We start from the raw sequence: 21476 nt of genomic DNA on the forward strand, positions 1-21476 counted from the left end.
ACAGTACCGCCAAACACTGTCACTGTTTATGTGGGCTTAGTCTGGATCAACGGAAGTAGCCTACATTTCCAGGATAAAGCCTGACATGTCATGGAACAGTTGGTATGTCTGACACATTGAATTGAGCATCACCACTTGTACTGTAACCTGTCATCTTGGAGAAATATATAAAGGTTCCAAGTCTTTTTTTAAGTATTTAAAATGACATGGATGCATAATACATAGTGATGAATAATTCAATTTGATTTTTGAGTCATTTGTATGCATCTGTGGTACTTTGATTGTCTCGGTACTCATATCTGATTGCACATAAATGGCAGTGTAGTACTGGCCTCCAGCATAAATTGCCAGTATGTTTTTTTTTTTTTTGCAAATCTTTGAGAATGATTTGATACGCTGGGAGCAATAAATCTTGCACAATTTTTGCAATAACACAGTCATTATTGTTCTAAAGAATGCAGCTTTTTATTCCAACTAGAAAAAAAATGGAAGTTAAACAGTAACTATGAACTAAATAGAATGAATTATAAAAAAATATATATGAAACTTATCAAGGATGTACTTTAATTTGAGAGCCTGAAAAGGCTGCAGTGAAAGAAATATTTAATGCTTAGCCCCTAAAACCGCAATTCAACAAAAGTCAACAAGACCTGTTAGCTATGTCCTTGATAGCTTTAGCTGTAAATGTAAATGCTCAGTTTACCACAGTGCCCACTTTTACAGGGCCAGACCTGTCATTTGACACGAAAATATGGCCAATCTAGGCCACTGTAAAGATGCCAGTCTTCTACAAGCCTCAAGAGCTGTGAGTCATGAAGGAGTCCAGCGAGAGAGGCAAAGCATCAGTATATGTACACTGCGGCCTGCCAAAGTACACTCATTTAACAGCACAAAAAGACTTGCAATGAGAACCCGCATGTTTATCTTAGGGATGATGTAAAATGGCCAGAATTCATATTTCACATCACATTTCTCTTTTAAGATGGTTTCTCTCAATTTTTACGTGCAAGGAAACAAACATTTGCATTTCAAAGTTTTTCAAATAAAAATAAATGAAAAGCAAACCTTTTTATGGGTTTGGAGACTAAATTGGAAAACAGGTCAGGGTCGAAATGAATATTTTTTTATGGTTCGTAAAAGAGCTTCACAATGAATGCCAGGTTATGTGAAAGGCTTGACACATGGTACAGGCCAGAGCCCTTCGAAGTTCCCTCTTAATTCAGGCCTTACACTATTGGGCCAAGATCAGATAAAACAACACACATGGCAGAGGCCGAGATGAGGATAAAGAATTATTTCTTTATTTCTCCTCGTTATCGTCTGATTAGGCTTCTTCTCAACCCAGACCTACCAAAAAATCTAACAACTAACAACCTTCACTTTTTACTTTTGAGTTTATCACACTCGGTAGCAGTGATGGGGAAGTTACTTTTAAAAAGTAGTGTTTGCTCGTTACTTCTTAAAAAAGTAATCCGTTACTTTACTTAGTTACCCTCTATGGAAAGTAACTTTTTACTTTACTCGTTACTTTTAAAAGCAAGCGTCTCTGGGAGAGACTGAAGTTAATTATACAAAAACTATCTTTGACCATAAAGCCGATCTATGGGTTTATCAGTGAAACGTCTGAACTACACTGCAGACTGGATTCTCTACTCACAGAGTGACGGCTGATTCATTATGAACGAGTCCAGCGCGGGTTGAATGCACATCAGCAGGTCATCAGCGTTAAACGGTGTTAGCGTATGTAATGTCTGTATCGACTTGTACCGGTCGCGCAGCCACGATGGTCCGTGCATTGTCGTAGACACATGCAGCCTCTTTTCTGGAAATCCTTGCGTGTCCGTGCAACCGGCACAAGTCCACAGCGGTCCGCTGCGTGTATGTATAAGGCCATCTCCACCACATCCATCTGTGAGGTCTGCCTGGCTCAGAGCGCCATCCAGCAAAAAGCCACAAAGCTTAAAATGCTCTCAAAAGTTAGCTTTGGCTGTGCTACCAGCCTCTGTCACGTCCCGTGTGGAGCTTGTGAGCGTGCAGCTGAGAAGGCAACGTCGCTGTCAAATCTGTCCCTGGGAAAAGTAAGGTTGCGCCGAATTGAAAAAGGAACTAGGTTTCGTTACCAAATTTTCAGTAGTAGCGCGTTACACTACTTTTTATCCGAAAAAAAGTAGTTATGTTACTGTAACGCGTTACTTTGTAACACTGCTTGGTAGTATAATCAACTTAGTACTCAGTTCAATTCAATTTAATTCTGTTCAATGTTATTTATAGTGTCATAACATAAGTTATCTCGGGACACTTTACAGATAAGGTACGTACGTGGGTCTAGACCACACTCTATAATTTACAGAGGCCCAACAATTCCCCTCAAGTACTAGCATTGGTGCGACAGTGACGAAGGAAAAACTTCCTTTAAACAGACAGAAACGTCACGCAGAACCAGGCTCTTGGTGGGCAGCCGTCTGCAACTGCCAGTTGGGACACAGAGACGCAGATACAGATACAGAAATATGATTCATAATAATTATAGCAATTGGTATGATGAGCAGTGGCAATTATATTAGCGCCATTCCTGTTTCCTTGGTATTTGCTGTTACTTTTTGTGGCACTCCCCCCTTCATTCAAGGGTACATAGTAGAGAGATGATAGCAAATGAGGGGAGAGAAGACAACAGAATCAAAGAGGGGGCTATATATGTATTTTATGTGTTAAATAGGAACAGATGGTAGGAAGTTAAGTTGTCATTTGATGTGTCATACATACAGTAAATGTTACACCATATTGTATATGCACACATAGTGTATGCATAAATATTCTGTGAACTTCATCAAATTTAAATATGTCATGAAAATGTATGTATTGTTTTCCCCACATTATTATATAGAAACTTCATGTAGTTTGGCTAGTTGTGTATAATGTACCATGTGTTTTGTGCATGACCTACATGTACATATCATACAACACATATTTTGGGAACTAAACTAGTGTGTACAAAGCAAAGTATAAGTAGGATCTGTGGGAATCCTCATTTATTCTTAATGCAAGCTCACCTTGGTCTACAGGTGATAAATGATGTCTATTGTCTTTTGTTGACAGTACCTGTATGTATGTCTTTGTCTCGCCTGTGTCATTACACTGTAAAACTATGAGTTATTGTTAAAGCACCAAATACAATCATACTAATCCCTGTTTATATTGTACTGTTCTTAGTTATCAAAATGTTACTAAAGGTGCTGGGGCTGACCCATAGTCAAACAGAGTGACAAGTTCCGACTCTGAAATTGTTTTACTAGACAAAACTCTTGTCTCACTCTAGCTGTAAGCATCGGCTGACTCATGTGGTGAAGGGACGCAGCTAGAGCAGAAATCATAATAAAAGGAATCTTATTACAGCCATTAAACAAGAGAAGGGAAAACACAGGAGGGCTTTAATGCCTGGACATCTAAAATGCTTACGCAGTGAGAATATATTTGCTCATAAAGCTCTTTGATGGTGGCCCTGTCTGTTCCAACACAGCGCTGCTGGCTGTGTAAATAGCTGTGTATTGACCTCCCACCGCACAAGATTGAATGTATTTCCATAGGTGTCATTTGGTACCATTTGGGGTTTTTACAGTCCCCACTGGTCCTTAGTCCCTGTAACCACGGAGGCCCAGGAGTCATGCCATCGCTGCTTAAGCGGTGGCCAACGGTGGGCTCTTCCGACAGGGTTGACTATGAACTGGAGCCCCCCTCCTCACAACAGCATGGAGCTCTGTTTGATGTGAAGTGATATATAATGTCTGCTGGACTGTCCGTCTCAGGTTACTTCGAGTGCATGTTCCTGTCGCTATGTGTGATCTGTGTTTGTGAGTGTGTGGTTGTGGGGGGGTGGAGGACCTCAGTGCCAAAGCCTTTGGTGAATGAGGACTCCCCACACAATAAAAGAATGGTATTGCTGACTTCCTTAGCTATGTGTGGTTTGAAACTCAACACAGGTCTGCTCAGTTGAAAACCTGGGGCCCTCTCCTATTTATTCTGTATATTTATGAAAACCCCAATACTGTGGTGCCCTCTGAGTGAAGGAGGAGGCCATTTTTCAGCCAAGTTAATGCCCTTTGGCGGGGGATGTTGACTGCACTGTTGGTTTGAATCAGTTGCAGAACCATTAACCATTTTGCTGTGTGTCATCAGTTTTAAATGAAACGGTGTCACTATTCTTAGAACAAGTTGAGTGATCTTCCTCATTTCAAGATATCTTGTTTGAAGAAAATCTTCTGAAAAAGATATACCACGTTGTCAAAGAGTGAAGTCATCTCACTTCAAGAGCAAACTGCAGTGCATCATCAGATAACGACTGTATCACAGGTGAATTCTCTCACATACAGTAGCTGGACATCTGGACATTTCTTTTGCGATGTGTCCAGTGGTGTATAGATATAAGATAACATTTGTTTTAAGGATAGGCAGAAGGATGTAGTGCCTCATGTTTGAGAAGATCAGCTTACTTTGTGTGCTGAAGTATAGGGTTTAATAAACCGGTGACATGAAAAAACACTTATAATCAAATCAAAATAAAGGCCCTCTGTGCCTCTGCTGTCATAGCAAATTTATGGGCTTTTGAAAAACCCATTTTACTCAAAGAGCTCCATTTTGGGGGCGAGTTAACCCCTAATCACCCTGACTAGCTAATATTCATTGTGGTCACTGTGGAGAAGCACTGGCCTCAACTTTAACCGGAAACTTCAAAAGCCAAAGCAATTACTATGCATGCTTTGAACATATCCTTTTCACAAAGTAACATTCCATTATTCCTCCTGCGCTACAACAACAAAAAGTAACAAGTAGGAAGTGAAATTGGATTCCTCTTTTGGTTCCCAAAACATCTGGTTTGGCCCTTGTTTTAAACAACTAGCATCCCCTCTGAGAATAACAGAAGGTTATGTGCACTGTGAGTAGGTAACAAAATAATCATTTTCAAATGTTGCTCCTTTCGAATGCGATTTAATTACCATTCAACCTCTCAGTTGGACCACCGACCATCAAGGGAATTTTCCTCCAGACATTTTCCTAACTATTCATTTATTTCTCCCCCACTGCTGCCTCTAAACCATTAGATGTATACAGTAATTGCTTCAAATTGATCACTTGTTTTACAGAAGTCATATAAATCTCTCCTCTTGTCAAACTATAATCGATGGCAGGAGGCGGTGTTGGGCGAGAAGAAGAGAGAGTATCTGTCAGATGGGCCTCAGTGCATCTGCTACATGGAGATACTCTCATGTTCTGTGGTCGAGTTTGGCCACTGTCATTTCCGAGGAATTTCCTGCCATCTGTGTTCAATCGAAATCTCTCACAGATTTGGGATTCCTTGTAAATATTGGGTGCTGGGTGAAGAGGACCAAAGGAGTACTGTGAGTTTTGTACCGACAGCCATTTGGACCAAAAGGAATAAGCCATTGGCGCTGGGATGAGCTAGACTAACACAGCAAGACATAGCGAATTATCCAAACAGCTGCACATGCATAGTAACCCACATCAAACTAATGAAACAAAGTAAGTCTTAACATACAAGTTTTGGAATATGACCGTAATATCCAAACATCCAAATACACAATTCTTGCTAATAATAAAAATCATCATCATAAAAATAATCCAATTGACAGATGTTAACAAACGTTTATATATACTAACAAACTTAACTCAATTTATAGTCGGTTCAGCCTCATATAGTGTGCATTTTTTCATTGTTGTCAAATATGTAGAAACTAAACAAACAAAAGAAAGAGACAAACACTTAACAGAATAGTCTCTGACTTTTCTTTATGCCATTTGCATAAAAAAAAGGGAAAATAGGATAAATAAAATTGTGCTATCATGTCTCTTTTTTTCATTGCTATCGCACATGGAATACAATTCAACATGAGAATAAAGCCATCATCTCAAATGACCTCTGTTTGACAAAAGTTATTTAAATAACCCAGCCGTCCTCAACAGTACAGATCTATTGTGCTATTATAGTAATTGTGACAAACAGGGCCATGCTTATGTTTGACAAATTGATCTGATTTCTCTACAGTTTCAGAGGGACGTCTGCTGTGTTTTGGTGCTACTTGAGTGGGCACACGGACAAACTGAGGCCTATTGTTCAGAAGGGGAAAACGCAGCTTCTGCACTAAATCATCATGTTTATTTTGTATAGCAGATTGATATACACTGGTTATTCTCATGAGTGAACACACACACACAAGCACTCACACAAAAAACACTCAAAGTACTGTGCACACAGATACAGGATCTAAAACCTTTCAAATAAACACAGATTTAAAACATTTTGTTACACTATTTATATTTAGTTGTTGCAGGAAATAACTTGTTTTGGTTAAGAAATGTACCAGTCTCACCTTTAACGCTTTCTCTGAGGATGTGGCGCTCGTCAGTCTTCTGGACTGGCATGGCTCTGCCAGTATTTACTGCTGCCTCCCTAGACAGAGCAGCCTCTTGTTTGGCTTTGAAGCGCCTCCTGATCCCATGCCGAGGTTTCAGCACTGTTGGCCCGGCTCCTTAGCCGTGTTGTTCACCAGCCCTATAAAGGTGTCTGTCCCAAAGCCAGACGTCTCTGTCACGTCTGCCAGCCAAGTGCATCACGTCTTGTCAGTCTGCCGGTCTATCAAGTCCGTCTGTGGGCCTGACTGATGCTTTGTACACTGTTTGGCCTTTACAATGATGTGGCTTTTCTGTCAAATTATAGGATGTGGTTTGGCTGAGCACTCCTTGTAAAACTTTGTGATTGTCTGTGATTAATCCTGGCAGTGTACAGATTTATGGTCCATGTCTTGTTTTGATAGTGATTGTCATGATAGAATTGTGGCTACTAGTGGCTTTAAAGTGGTTTGTTGACTATGCACATTTTTGTTATATTAAGAAATGTTGTAAAATAGTTGGACATGAAGATAGAAGATGTGATTATGTTTGTGATGATCAATCATTGCTACGGTGCTTTTTTTACTGGCCTTCCCAGATGTCAGTGTGCAAACATTGTCTTCGTGCACAATGCGATCTTTTCTTTGGATTTCCTGGTGATTAAGTCTGGGTTTCTGTATGGTGAGCTCTGTTTTTTTTCTGTTCAGATATCCTCATATGGTTTATAGTTGCTAATGCTAATTACTCAGTTCTGTTGATTCTGACATGTCAGCTGTTGGAAAAGTAAACACTTCCTGAGCATCAGATCATTATTTAAAGACAGGCTTACTCTTTTACAATAGCAAATGTAATAACTGGGACTGCTGTGACTCAATTTTTTGTATTAGTTTGTAAAAGAGATGTGCAATATGGGCATAAAGTTATGTAAAGATTTCGAAATTATACATCAACCCCTCAAAATATACACTCAGTGGCCAGTTTATTAGGTTCACCCGGCTAAAACTAGTCAACAAGAGGGTAGATTTAATATGAGGGAGACCTCTCAGTAGAATGTATAACAATTATAACATATTCATAATAATATGATAACAATAATAACAATTCAACAGGAGCACAAACTACAGCCTCCCAAATGACCAATAAGTTGAATCAACACAGTTTCAACAATAACTGAAAATTATGGGCTTCGTGAAGTTAGGAGGATTTGTTGCAGGCCTGTTGTTTTAGGCATTACCTGGGTCTTTTTAATAAACTGGCTACTCAATGTAAGTCTGTTATTTCTCCAGTGTTTACAACCACTGCACATTCAATCAAAGCTTTATTGAAAAGGACACAATGTCTGGAACAATATCCTAAATTGAAAAATGATAACATCAAAATGTAACTATCTATAATCCACATTTATGTGTGCCAGGTGACTGCCGTTATCAGGGTGAGGTCAGATGTTTTATGTTTTTTGCCAAACAGGGAATAACATGCAACAAAGCTGATAATGAGTTGCAGTAGAGGCCAGTCTGAAATGATGTGCTTTAAAATTCAAACAAAATATTATGTTACTACTGACTGACTGATCTGAGCTTGAACCTATATTATCTGCAGATCTTTGTCTTAAGACCATGCTTTTTTTAGTCCCTTCTCCCATTGATGTGGATCACCTGTTGATAGATTTGCTCTCGAAAGGTATGGCCTGCAGGGCACGGCCAGTGACAAGGTGCTACCACCAGGTGGTGACATGCACAAGTGTAAAGTTTTAATTATATTAATCAGGGAGTACAGCGGAGAAAATTATTGGACGTGACGGTTAGTAAGGTATGATCAGTAATGACCACAGCCATTCAGTGATCTCATGTGGCTAGTGTGGTGTGTGGGTGTGTGTGGGGTGTATAGGGGGGGAGAGGGAGGTGTGGATCACATACCACAAATTTCTGTGCTTGCAGCCCCTTAAACCATGTGGTAAGGTGGTTGGTCTTTGGGAGTCAGCGGGCACCGAGCCTGGCACTGGGATGGGGTGGGTGGTGTGTGTTGGTGGGGTTGGGGATGGGAGTGTTGTTGGCTGCCAACTATTTGTTTGTGTTCATGACTGCGGTTAGCACTGCTCCATTTGAAAAGCCTGGTATTATGAGGACGCCGGCTTCCCACAACATGTGCCTTCTTTTCCGAAAAGCAGGAGAGCTAATCATTTACCCACCGCTGCATTCATCAGTATGACTTAAAATCTTTGCAGCCACTTAGTATGAACAACCAGACGTATCCGCAAAGAGGTTTTCTTGGACGACTGGGCTCATTTGTTATACGTACTAATGATTTCTTTAATCTTATAACTCTTTTGGAGTGGACGTGAGATCTTTTTTGCTGTGCCCAGAAATAGCCACATGAGTCCCTCTTCTTCACTAACCTTTTGTGTTTGACTTTCTTGAAGCTAACCGGAGGTTATTGTGTGACCAAGCTGACCATGAGAAAACAGGGAGGAACAAGGATATCTGGTTGAGAGCAGCTAAAATCAGCTAGAACAAATAGATTTTTATCCTCATGAAAGTTCTCTTGTCTTCTGGTACTGGTAATCCTGCTACAAAAACACGGACATTTCTGTGCTCCAACAGTAATTTAATAGAGTTTTTCTTCTTCCCTTGCTCCGCACCTGCTTTAAGAGGAGCTTTCTCCGTAGACGTTGTTATTTTTCATTTACTTGTGCCCTCAGGTTTTTCAATCATACATCCATTACTAAGCAAACAAATAAGTTCCGGGCCTATGCCGCAGACACAAATATAGACATGAGTTATGAGATTCGGAGAAGCCGGGAAAGGCTTTGGACCCTAATACACAACATCTGTACCAGACAAGACACACAACAAGATCATCCTTCTACAAAGTCTTGCATACTGCTGTCACACACTTGTATCTGTTGACCTGGCTCATGTTGAAAGAGAGGGAGGAGAAGAGGGGGAGACCAATGGCAGGTGGGGGTGTCGGGGCAAACGGGAATAAAATGATCATTATTAACTGTTTTGGTGCTGAATGTTATGATTTATGGAGCCAAAGTGGGGCCAGTTGAGGTGTCACATCGGATTTCCAGAGGCATCTGTCTTGCGGTTTTGGCAGCTTGTTGTACCTTGGGTTCAGATGTTTGGATCACACTCTTGACATCCCGTTTCCCTCTCCAGCCCCCCTCCCCCCCCACCCCCTTCTTTAAGCACAGTACACCTCCGATCACTCCCCTTTCCTCTCCTTAAACCATCTATCCATCGGCACATCTGCTTTTCATTGAGGCCTGCATGTCTCTGAAGACTTGAACGCATTAAACGCTGGCACAAGCACAGTCTCACTCTGGCACTTAACACAACGCTTAGGTGACTTAAAAGGGAGAGGCGAGAATTATAGAAAATGAAGTGTCACCGAAATAAAAAATCGCCCCAGATTACCACCAATTACACTTAATAATGCTGTCCATACCATCTGCTGATCAGATGGAGGATTGGTGTTGTCTGTGAAGAAATAATGACACCAGAAAGTGCGAGAAGGTGAGAGATTCATTGAGGGAGACAGCGACATATTTAACTATGTGATGATGTGGTTTGATCTTTATACTGTATAGACTGCAATGCTTTGTATGGAAATGCAGTCATAACTGCATATCTTGGGATAATTACCATGTTGTTTCAGAGGGGTTAAGCTCTGCTAGATTGGAGACATGTGTCTGCTCAGCTTTATTAGTCATTTATTAGTCACTGAGGTCAGGGGAGAGTTTTTAGCCAAGGCACAACACTGCTGAACTTGAACATGACTCTGATCATCAGCCCCTGAGGCAGCCTGAATAGGTGTATGATTACAGCGCACCCTAACTGGCCATGATCCCCAATGTGAAATTCATCCAGTATGTGAAGCCTGTTCAACAATCAATGTAATCACCATCACAGTGACCGCAACCATCCACTAAAGAGTGAGTCGTGCCCTAATTATCAGAATTATCGAGTGTGCGTTCATTGTTCCTGTCTATTGTCTTATTTTTCAGCCTCCATGGTCACAGTGGCTGCATTAATCAGCAGGAGAAGGATTAGAAAGCACGTTACACTCACGATCATTATGCATCTGAGTTTTACGGCGTTGAGCGCTGTGTTCCCAGAGGATTTTGACTAGAAGGAAGCGTGACAAATGGATGACATCAGAGCAGGCGCATTGCAGGGTGATTGGAACCTTGTTTTCCTCCACAACCTCAGCCAAAAATTAATCATACATGTCCCAAAACAAGTTCTCGAATAACCACGTTTATCCCTTTATAATTGCACTCTTGTTTAAAGCATTACATGTATGTATTAATGTGCAATGGAGCATACAAACTGGTATACTGCTCCTTTAATTTTATGTCTCCTCTTATATGTCTCATTGGGCTCCTCAGTTTACCGTCATCCTGCTGCAGTGATGCTCACTGAAAGGAACGTGCTACTTTAATTATAAAGGAGAGGAGAGGAGGCAGGGTGAGCAATAGATACCATGGGATGACATTTATGGAACGGAAGATACCACTTTAGATGTAACAGAGTATTATTAGACATGTTATCAACAGGGATTGTTTCTTGCTCACAGTCCTTGTTCCAAAAGGTTGTTTTTATTAGGGTGGTGTTTTAGGAAGCGAATAACAATAGAGTCCTTATTTGTGCCTACGTCTTTAGTTTTCGATGCTGATATCAGTGGCTCTTTGTGAGGACGAGCCAGCACATCTGTACATGGTCTTTCCACTGAACACAACATTTGCCCCTGGTGCTTCTGGCACTGCTCTACCTCTTTCTCTGTCTTTCTTTGTGCCCCTGCGTCCCTTCTCTCACGCCCTTACAGCATCACTCCTAATTGGGCCTGAATGCTTGCAAATGTGTGTATATCAGAGTAGCATCCCACCCTGCTTGTTCTAAGGTGCTTACTAGAATTGGACACAATAGCAAACTCCATTTCAATAGATAATCTGCAGGGATTAACTGTAAATGTTTTTAAATTACTGTACCTACAGATTGAGATCAATTTAAAAGTCCCATGTGGAGTTTTCGTGTGATGAATGCATTTTCTTCCTCCATAGAACATTTGCAAAGGTGGAATATAGGACTATTTTTAAACCTGTATCATGCGCATCCATGTTAACTTGATAGCATTCTTCTTGTTCCCTGCCGCATTGCTATGCTTCTTTGCACGTTACTGCCACCAACTGTTGGTCCGTGAAATAGCGTCAAACCGGCGGTAGGAATGCGTATCGTGTCGCCCGTGAGCAAAGCCTCTAACCACACAACATCTTTTAATTTTTTCCGTTTTCAGTCAATTACACAGAGAGAATTTTTTTAACAGCTCAAGTTTTGCCCAGAACATAACATGGAAAAAATTCTAATCCAGAGCCAAAGGAATGTAAAGTATGATGAGCACACAGCTGCTCAACAGACCACCCATAAACTCTGCACAATCAAAAGAAGAATGGTCATCTCTCGCGCTCTCTCTCATACTCACTCACATTTACACACACACACACACACACACACACACACACACACACACACACACACACACACACACACACACACAACACACACACACACACACACACACATCATACCCGCTCTCTCCTCCTGTTACTGCTGCTGGATATCTTACATTTCACCTCAGACCCTGATGCTCTCTCTCTGGCTTCCACCTCCTGATCAAACTAGGCTCTAACACAATGAAATGTTCACCGCTGAATTACCATGGCACATTCACATGTAAACCGAATTTACTGTTGGGTCCCATCCAAGCCACCATATGTTGAGGAGCCTGTTTCCCCAAACGGAGCATGACTGATACTGTTAGTGTAGCAAAGCTCTAAATCACCGGTGTGCTAACGTTCTGCAGCAAGACCTTTCACACTCATTTAACACTCTGACTTTAATGTCCTGGGGACACTCAGAAGGTGTCTCTCGGATTGAGACACTTAAATCCACTTGAGCTTTTGCAATACGATGCAACACAGCATGATGCAACATAGCATGAACGTTGGACATAGATGCACAGGCAAGGGAGTTTTTTAGGTACTATCACCTGTTTGTATTGGGTGCAAGGGTTTCAGTGACACTCATTGTCTCTCTCTAGACCAGTTGATGATTCTCGCAAACTCCTAGATGCAATTAAAAAGTGAAAGTCAGCTCGCAGGCGGTAAAAAACCCAGTTGTATGTGAAACTTCCCCTGAAAGATCAACAAGAAACTAACCTCTTGTGAACAAACAAGACTTAAAGACAACTTCAAATGAATGCTAATTTTGCCACGTAGTGTTGTGTTGACAGCTTGTTTCTGCTGGCTCCAAGTGGCCAAAAAAATCTGTGATTGCAGGTTTACATAAAAGTCTTGTAGTCTGATAGTCTGGCTATCACCAGACCAAGCTCAGTCTTTTAAGATTGAACATTAGCCTGGGGAGTCTGCTCTGTATTTTCTACTGCACAAAAGGCATGATCAACGGGCATAGTTCAAATGACTCTGTACGCAATTGGATAGTCCTTCAACCAATCAGACCAACGATCCGGGTGACGAAGCAGCGACAGCGGCATCAACGGGTTGCTGCGCTCCGGTGGCCGTCATGTTGAATGTAAACAAAAAGCTGCTTGCCGTCGCTTCTCTAGCCTCATCGTGTTAAACCCGCCAATAGCGCGCCAGGTGGATAAGCCAGTTTGTGATTGGTCCCCGCAAAATTGTAACGGAAGCAGGATAGATAAACGTACAGGTTTCCAGCCTGAGCTGCAGGACGAAATCAAATCGTCGGCAGATCGGGCTGGGTTTACCCAGTCTTGTAGTCTGATGCAGTTTAACTAAACAGCATGATGATCTATTGATCCAACCTTCCCAAACTTACTTACAGTATGTACTTATGTTCACTATGAGCATGTATGCCTTAGTATTAGTGATGATACCAGGTAAGGTTGGGTATTATTTGAAAATATTCAATACCAGTGCAGATATGATACATGACTTTTATCAATACTGTATTTCAGAAATATAAATATATTTTTCTACCAAACCCTTTTAAAAATGTAGTTTAATTTATATTTAAGACATAAATGGTTCCAAATGATGTTGTCTAAACACAAACAGCTGTACAAGAAGATTGCCTGTATAAAATAGTCTAAAACTGGCAAAATGTGTATTTTAATCTGGAGCATACTGATCATGACTCATTAATGAATAAACAAGATTATGAATCTAACCAGAATCGGTTTGTGATTTGGTACGAATTTCGGAAGTTGGTACCAAAAAGTATTGATTATGTCAATAAGCTCAGCGCAACCTCTGCTCAATGATTTCTGGCAGTGAAGACTCTTTCAAGTGATATTTCTAAAAAATTCATGCTGGAAAACAATAGTTGTATTATTAGACTTTTAATAAAATAATCTGCAGACAGGTAATCAGTGTTATGGGATCATCCGTGTCTTCTCTCTATGTCTAACTCATTTACACGGTGGGCTTTTCCTGGCAAACATCAATTCTGTATTGCGAAACAGCGCTTTGAAAGAGCATTGTCTCATAATTCGGGTTACATTTACCGGGCTGCCTGGTGTGGGTCTGTGTTTTATATGGTGGTGACTATGATGTGTGTGTGTGAGAGAGAGCATGTGCATTCAGTCAAGGCCTCATTGACCAACTGCCAGGATATCCAGTGCTTTATGATGACGATATTTTTATTTGGTTGTTTGTGCTTTTCTGTGCATGCATATGGACAGTTAAGGCCTAATTAAGAGATCTCTGATGATGTTGGTCATCTCTATCCTGACTCATGTCACTTCTGGCCATCCTGATTGAATTACTCCTGACTTGAGGCACAGAAACACTTGGCTTCACATCAGCGGGCCTTGAAACCTTCATACAGAAACAAAGTTGTATACAGCCAACAAGCAGTGAAAAAAGTAAAACAAAAAAAGACAGAACAATCCAGAATTTGATAAACAGAATGATTTGTATTGCTTGAAAACAGACCGGAGCTGAAAGACATTTTGGCTTTTGTTAACAGTTTTAAAGAGAAACCAGCGCTGTTCCTACGGTCCCCTGGCGATACTTGACTGTTTGCGTTGCTCGCTTTGCCTTTTCTTTACTTCTTTGTGTTTCATCCGTGACCCGCAACAAGACAAATGCAGAGGAGACTAAGGATACATCCACTGTAGGAGGGATATGTGAAAAGATGTTCCTTAAGCTGAGGATAACATTAGCTCACAAAATTCCCTTGTTTTCTCTTGTCTTTTGTTCGTCCTTGTAACCTTTTTCCCATATTCTAAAACACTAACCCCCCTTTCTCTCTTTTACTGTTTACTCTCCCTCTCCATCTGTTACTCATGTTGTAATATCTTTCTCCTTTGTTAGTCTTTTTCCTTTTTCATCTGTAGCCCAAACCCCTTATTTTTGCTGAATATTTCTCTCACTATTTTCAGCCATATTTTTACCCCTAACATCCTTTTCATTCCCTTCCAATACCTTTTTATGTTTTCTATCGCATACAGAGTGCTTGTGTGACTTTATTAATAAGAGCTCATGGTGTGTGATAACATTGTCAATAACATCATAAGGAGAAAATTGAATTTGAGAAATTGAGTTAGGAAAGTTGGAACAGGGGACGCCTGGTCACCTACACATGATTGTGTGGGGATATCGGCTTACCCTTCACAAATGTTTCCTCATACATTGAGGTCTTCCTTTGTTCACTTTCATCTCTCTCTTTCCTATTTTTATTATGTTTTTTGTTCCCATTCATGAAATCGTTATTTCTTCTCAAATAGTCAGGTTGGAATGATAAAACACTTATGACAAAAGAAAATTCTTAAAAATGTGCTTAGTTGTATGGTTCTTGAGCCTGAGGAATACAAAAAAAATGAAATGTAGATGAAAAAAGAACATTTTAATTTAGTAACCCATTGCGCAGATATATGACACATTAATTTGTTATAAATGATTCCTTCACCCAGTTTTTTTTTTTGTTGCATGGATCTCTGAAGAAGCCTTATGAGAGGCAAAACATCTTTAGGAATCTAAAGCAAGTCCATTTGCTCTGACTTGAAATCCCTGAGTACTTACATCACACTTTAATTGCAAGGTTGTTCTTTTACAAAAAGTATAATTTACCAACTAAATAAATGAAACGACAAGTGAATTAAATCAATTAATGAGGTCAACAGGATTGATGCATAGAATTAGAACAACTGGTGGTAAATTTAAAGGGACAGCATGTCATTTAAATTCTTGATTACACTTTTATTGGCTGGATATTCCGGACAAATTTCAGTTTGTTTATTTTCCCAAAATGGACGCATCTCCGTTTGGAATACAATTCCTCAATTACTCCAGCAATAATATTTTGCAATAAATCTTTCCGACGTTATTCTTACTGTCACCAGTTGGGCTTTGCCAAAGAGCTCTCCATATATCACTAGATACCACAGTTGTGGCAGCCAACAATTAATCCTCAAGAGAATACTCATAATCTAATAGGATTTCAACATGTCACTGATGGCATGGATCCCACTATAAACTGAGTATTCTTCCAGAGCAGTCAGTAAATCACTGGGTCCACTCTGCTTAGCCAGTTTTTAATTTGAGACTGACATTGGGTCACTGCTAAGCTTCACAATCGGAGGTTTTAGCCAGTTTAGTGATATTTCTTCTGCTCTTCTTTCAGTGAACGGTGCCTACTGCTCAGAGAAGGATTTAGACATTGAGCTAGGGGACGCTGAGGGCACCCTGATGCGATGTGGGCAGAGCCTGCCACTGCTGGTGGGGGGTCATTTAGGGGGGCTTTATTCCCAGAGCCTCCACTGCGACAGACCTACACCCGACCTCATTCTGCAGGACGGCCCTCACCAAGACACCAGGTAAACTGTCACTATCATTGCCGTTTTATAATAATTTTGTTCCTGTTCCAGTTTTGAATGTTTCCTGTTGGGTATAGTATTACTATAAATATGCAGGTATAGTGTGTTTTTCATTATCTTTGCTATTGTGAACCAGCTGTACACATATGTAGCTGGAAATCTTTACCCAGTCTCATAAAACATGCAGATTTGGTCCAAAGTACAACATTTATGTTACACTAATGTGATTCTTCTGTTGTGCAATCTTTGACTACTGTTGGTCAAGTCAGAAAGAATATCCAGTATAGTTCTCTGTTGTCAGGTTTGTCCCTTCTTTTCCCTCCTCATCAAAGTGCTTCTGGACAGCCATTCACTTCTCTCATATTGTCTCTCAATATTTTCACTATAGCCAAACAGGAAATGGTGCTCCTGAATAGAAGGAGAGAGGGGGGGGGGGAGGGTCAAGTCTTTATTAACTACAACGATGACAAAGTCTGCCATTGGCTTTCTCCAATCGTAGCTAGCGTTAGCTCTGTTTTTCCCCCAGCATGCTCAGGGGAAGGGACAAAGACGATTCCTTCATGAGACAGCCCGGAGAAAAGAGAGCTCTTCTCACATCACTCAGGGGCTTTGGACAAAATCCATAATGAGCCAACTGACAGGAATGATTATGTAGGAGATCACAGCAACGCATGGAGAAATCTGACCTGGGTTCCCCATTCAGCAGGGCAAAGATTCCCACCATAATACACAGTATTGTAAACGGTGACCCTTCATAGGCTGCAATTATGCCACCAAAACAGGTGACTCCCTATTTATCCCCAATGTAGGGTTGGGTTTAACCCCTTTGTGTCATCAAAGCCTGTCAGATGGACACACTAGCCAGTGGCCTCTCAGTCTCAGTAGCCATCCATCCCTCCCCCTCTCTCTATTCTTAGTCATAAATGCCCATTCATATCCTCTCACTACCAGGAGATCCAGTTTCATTTATTCATAAAAACACTCGGGATCATCAGCGGAGGATACTACCTGGTAATCAACATCACCTTATCTCACTGAATCCTACGCCATGTTAATGTATGTTTCACAACTTACAATGAATGAGAGACTTGGTTGAAATATAAATTTAGGTCAGTGGGATTCATTTAGGATGACATGGTTTTTATGTAAACTGAGAGATTGAAGGAGGGGTAAGCAACCAGGAGGCTAAACTCTAACAGTGCTGCTGGTGGGAAGGATAAACCGGCCAGTATCTGTCATCAGCCGGTGAGCTAATAGCGCTCATATTCCTCTTTGTGTGTTTTTCTCCTCGCAGGTCCTCCTCTGCCTTCCAGAGGACCCTGCCGGGGGCCTCACCCAGCCTGGGCAGCGGCAGTGCCAATGCGGCTCGCTCCTCTCTCCCTTACCCAATCAAACAGGAGAGCTCAATGGGCTACAAGATCTCCAACACAGCGTCCGGGGGCCACAGCACGTCTCAGGCCGGGTTTCAAAACTGTAGGGCAGGCCAAGTCTTGGGGATGACGAGGGACGAGATAGTTGGAGCGCCTCACGTTAGCAACAGCGGTAGTGGCGTATGCACATTGAGCGGTGTAGGTAGTGCTGTGTCGGAGGACACAGTGCAACCGTTTAATAATGAAGATGGCTCCTCCCCGCTGGCTTTGTCCCCAACTGGCTCCCGTCATTCAGCGCGGCTGCTCAGTGCTAGCAGTCTGAGGAGACGCTGCCTGTCCCTGGCCTCACAGTCCACTGCCACTGGCAGCGTCGCTGCCACAGGTTCCCCATCGGCTACCGGCGCTGCTTCCGAGGAGATCAATATCACCGCCATCATCTGCTCCTCCTCCCAGATGTCGATGGTTGCCTGCGTCAACGGTTTCCGCACTAACCTCTCGCCCAGCCACGCCAGCAGTGCCGGCTTCTCATCCTCTTCCTCCTCCTCTTCTACATCCCCACCCTCTAACTCCTGCTCACGGGAAGCCCCCCAGAGGCCCCCACCTCGCGGCAGCCCCCAGCAGGCCACGCTACAGGAGAGCTGTCAGCTATCCTCACCTGCCACCTGCCTGCTGTCCCTTTCCTCCTCCTCCTCCTCCTCCTCATCCTCCTCTTCAGTGTCATCAGTGGAGCCGGAGCAGGGCCAAGGGCAGAGCCAGGGGCTGTGTGAGGAGCGGGGCTCCATGCTGCAGGGGCGTGGGGCTGGAGGAACAGCCGGGGGAGGTGTGGGAGGAGGAGGAGGAGGAGGCTCGGACGGGTTGGGGCTACTGATGAGCGGGGCCCTGATGTCTGGGATGCTGCATTCAGGGCCTGAAGCCGGGGCGATCCTGGATGGGGGCCAAAGATCAGGGGCTGCCCTCAAACAGGAGCCCCTGGATGATTTTTCTCCCAGCGAAGACGAACTCTTTCAGCACCACTATCATCATCACCAGCACTTGAGTGGTCGTAGCGGGCACCTTTGTCAGCCCCACCACCCCTCTCGCCCTGCTATGCCTCCGCCCTACCACCTACACCAATACGTGGGGCCCAGTCCTGGGGGCCTGCTGCACCACCAAAACCAGCAAACAGCACCATCCTCTTCCCTGGGACTCAAACCGACCTCTGGAGGCCCTCCTGGGTCTCACTCAGCCCCAGAGCGGGAAGAAGTCGGAGGAGCGCTGGTCGATAAGCAGGTGTGTCGCTGGATTGACTGCAGTGCTGCGTACGAGCAGCAGGAGGAGCTTGTGAGGCACATTGAGAAGGTCCACATCGACCAGCGCAAAGGTGAGGACTTCACCTGTTTCTGGGCCGGCTGCATTCGCCGCTACAAGCCTTTCAACGCCCGCTACAAGCTGCTCATTCACATGAGAGTCCACTCCGGAGAGAAACCTAACAAGTGTATGGTGAGTCATCATAATTCTATTCAACTCAAATGATCCAACCAACACTTGCCAGACCCCCATAAACACATACCGCCAACTAGTATTGTTCAAAATCCCCTCACAGTCAGCTGTCTTACTTTTACTAATCTTTGCTTGTTTTGGAAAATATAAAGTTGTATTTATTGGTTTAATACGAGTCTAGTTTGTGCCATAATTGCAACCATCTGTTGAATTAAACACAAGCACATATTACAGTCCCTCAAGAGGGTTTTTCCCTCAAGAAGATACACGTCCATTGTGTCCAAAAACAAGACTGGACTTGCTTCACTGCTGATTACTTTTTACAACAGAAACCTTTATTTTGTTTTGGTTGAGAAACAGTTATGATTGTAATTCCTGTGTTTTTAGTGGAAGGTTAAAAAAGTGGAGATGTGAGCTGCTGTAAGAGCAGCAATACCTCGTCAGTATAAATAGATTTGTGGTTGTATTCTTTACAGGTAAGGCTCCAGTTCCACAAGTCAACACACTAATCAATGTCAAGCTGTCACTCCCCCGCGTCCCTTAGCAAATGGAAAAAGCCCTCCAACCGTAAGAATGATTTAGTCCAAATACACAATTAGTCCACAATTTGTGTAGGGCGAAGCCATGTTTATTTTCACGAGCACTCTGTTTTTTGAGACTGGATTCAGATCATGAAAAGCCAACACATATGGTTAACATAACCAAACAATGCATACACTTGATCCTTTTAAATGGGAGCTTTAAATGTTTAGCTGTCCCACAAGTATTAAGTGAGTTGGCTTCATATCCAAGCCAAACATGAGGAGAAATGTAGTAGTCTGGAGAAGGGAGCTACAGAGGGATAGTCGGTAACATTTGCTAGTCTTGCTCAATTCACGGTTTCACCCAAAGCCCCTGTCACAAGTGGTCCTCTTCAAGTTCAGGAACCCATCCAAATCCTAATTATTGAAAAACTGAGTGTGCATTATTGCTACAACACCTGTTTTATCTCCACGCTCTTTATTTTTTAAAGAAAAAAAATACAGGTCTTGTTTATTTTTCTAAGTAACAGTGGCTTGTAAAATTAGCTGAGGTGAGGGTCTGTTAATAGAAAGTTGTATTTGGCAGTTTTCTGTGGAGCTGTATTAGTAATTCATGTTGATTCTGAGTAATTCTGATACTTGTTAGTGCACATATGAGCTGAACACCGATTGAAGCCAAAAAGACATAAACTCAACTGTTGCTGCTGGTCTCCCTGCTTTGCGTCACTCCAGGGTATTAGTGTTTCTGCTTCCTTGGCTCAGCATGAACAAGACATTTGGAAGTACATTTCCCAACTGTTAATTCTACATTAGGAGTGTGTTGTGTTAAAGGCTTTCATCCGTCTTTTTTCCCCCGTCGTCGTCGGTGATGCTCTTTGGAGCGCTGTGCGGGGACTGTACTCACATTTGGGTCACACACAGAAAGTAGACACTGAGTGAATGTTTGCATGTGTATACGTTATAGGTGTATGCTTGAATGTGTCACTGTGAAGGTTTGTGTATGTGTGTGTTTTTGGAGATGTATACCATATGTGAGCACTGCAACAATTCGGCTCAGTGTGGACGAGCCACTGGATTCTGTCTGCGGACATGAGGCATTATGAAACTCTGCTACACAACCTAACCTTCCGATCACCCTCATTTTAAGCACACACACACACACGCACACACACACATTCACAGCCATGCGGTAATGTGAAAATGGGGATATTGTTTCCATTCACTCTCACAATATTGATTCCGTGTACAGTATGTTGGGTTGTAACACTTCTGCTTTACTGACAGAACATAAACAGAAATGTGAAATGTTTTCAAGCTTGAATCAACACATCTAATCAGTAGCGATGGAATGTATGTTGATCTAGGACTTCAGCAGATAAACTTGGAGGGCCAGAGAAAATAAGCACACTCTCTGTGTGTATTTGTGGCTGTGTTTGTGTTTGTATATAGCCTATATGGATTTAAGTAAGCACTATATACTTATAGGAAACCTAGTGTCTCTGTGCATTTGAAAGGGCATGCGTGCTCATGTATTTTAGTTGTGTCCATCCCAAATCCTTATTTTTTTTGTCTGAGCTTGTGTGCTTTTTGGCCACAAGCACCGATGCCTCTTGTGTTTGTTGTGCTCATGCAATAGACAAAGGTATTCAAGAATGTGAGCAATTCGTATAGAGGAAGCATATGAGACATTCTGTTTTAGGACCAAATGCTGTAGAAAAACCAGAGCTAATGCCTTTATTATCTTTCCAGCAGCAGATTCCAGCGGGCGCTCATGAAACGGAGCTCTCCTCACATCCAAACATAACACATCTCTCTCCTCTTTCTCCCTCTCCCTCTCTCTCTCTCT

The 21476-nt window shown here is 42.2% G+C and overlaps 1 protein-coding gene across 2 annotated transcripts in view; it reads left to right on the forward strand.

Annotated features, from left to right (window-relative positions):
- The window catches only part of LOC120565286 (zinc finger protein GLIS1), an 81916-nt gene that overhangs the window by 12796 nt on the left and 47644 nt on the right, over positions 1-21476 (forward strand). For both annotated transcript variants that reach the window (XM_039810945.1, XM_039810944.1), the window contains exons 3-4: positions 16068-16260; positions 17555-19109. In XM_039810945.1, coding sequence (XP_039666879.1) covers positions 16068-16260; positions 17555-19109 — 1748 coding nt within the window. The remainder of the gene's footprint in view (positions 1-16067; positions 16261-17554; positions 19110-21476) is intronic.

This window comes from Perca fluviatilis, chromosome 9 (assembly GCF_010015445.1).
Source record: "Perca fluviatilis chromosome 9, GENO_Pfluv_1.0, whole genome shotgun sequence".
NCBI classification, from domain to species: domain Eukaryota; kingdom Metazoa; phylum Chordata; class Actinopteri; order Perciformes; family Percidae; genus Perca; species Perca fluviatilis.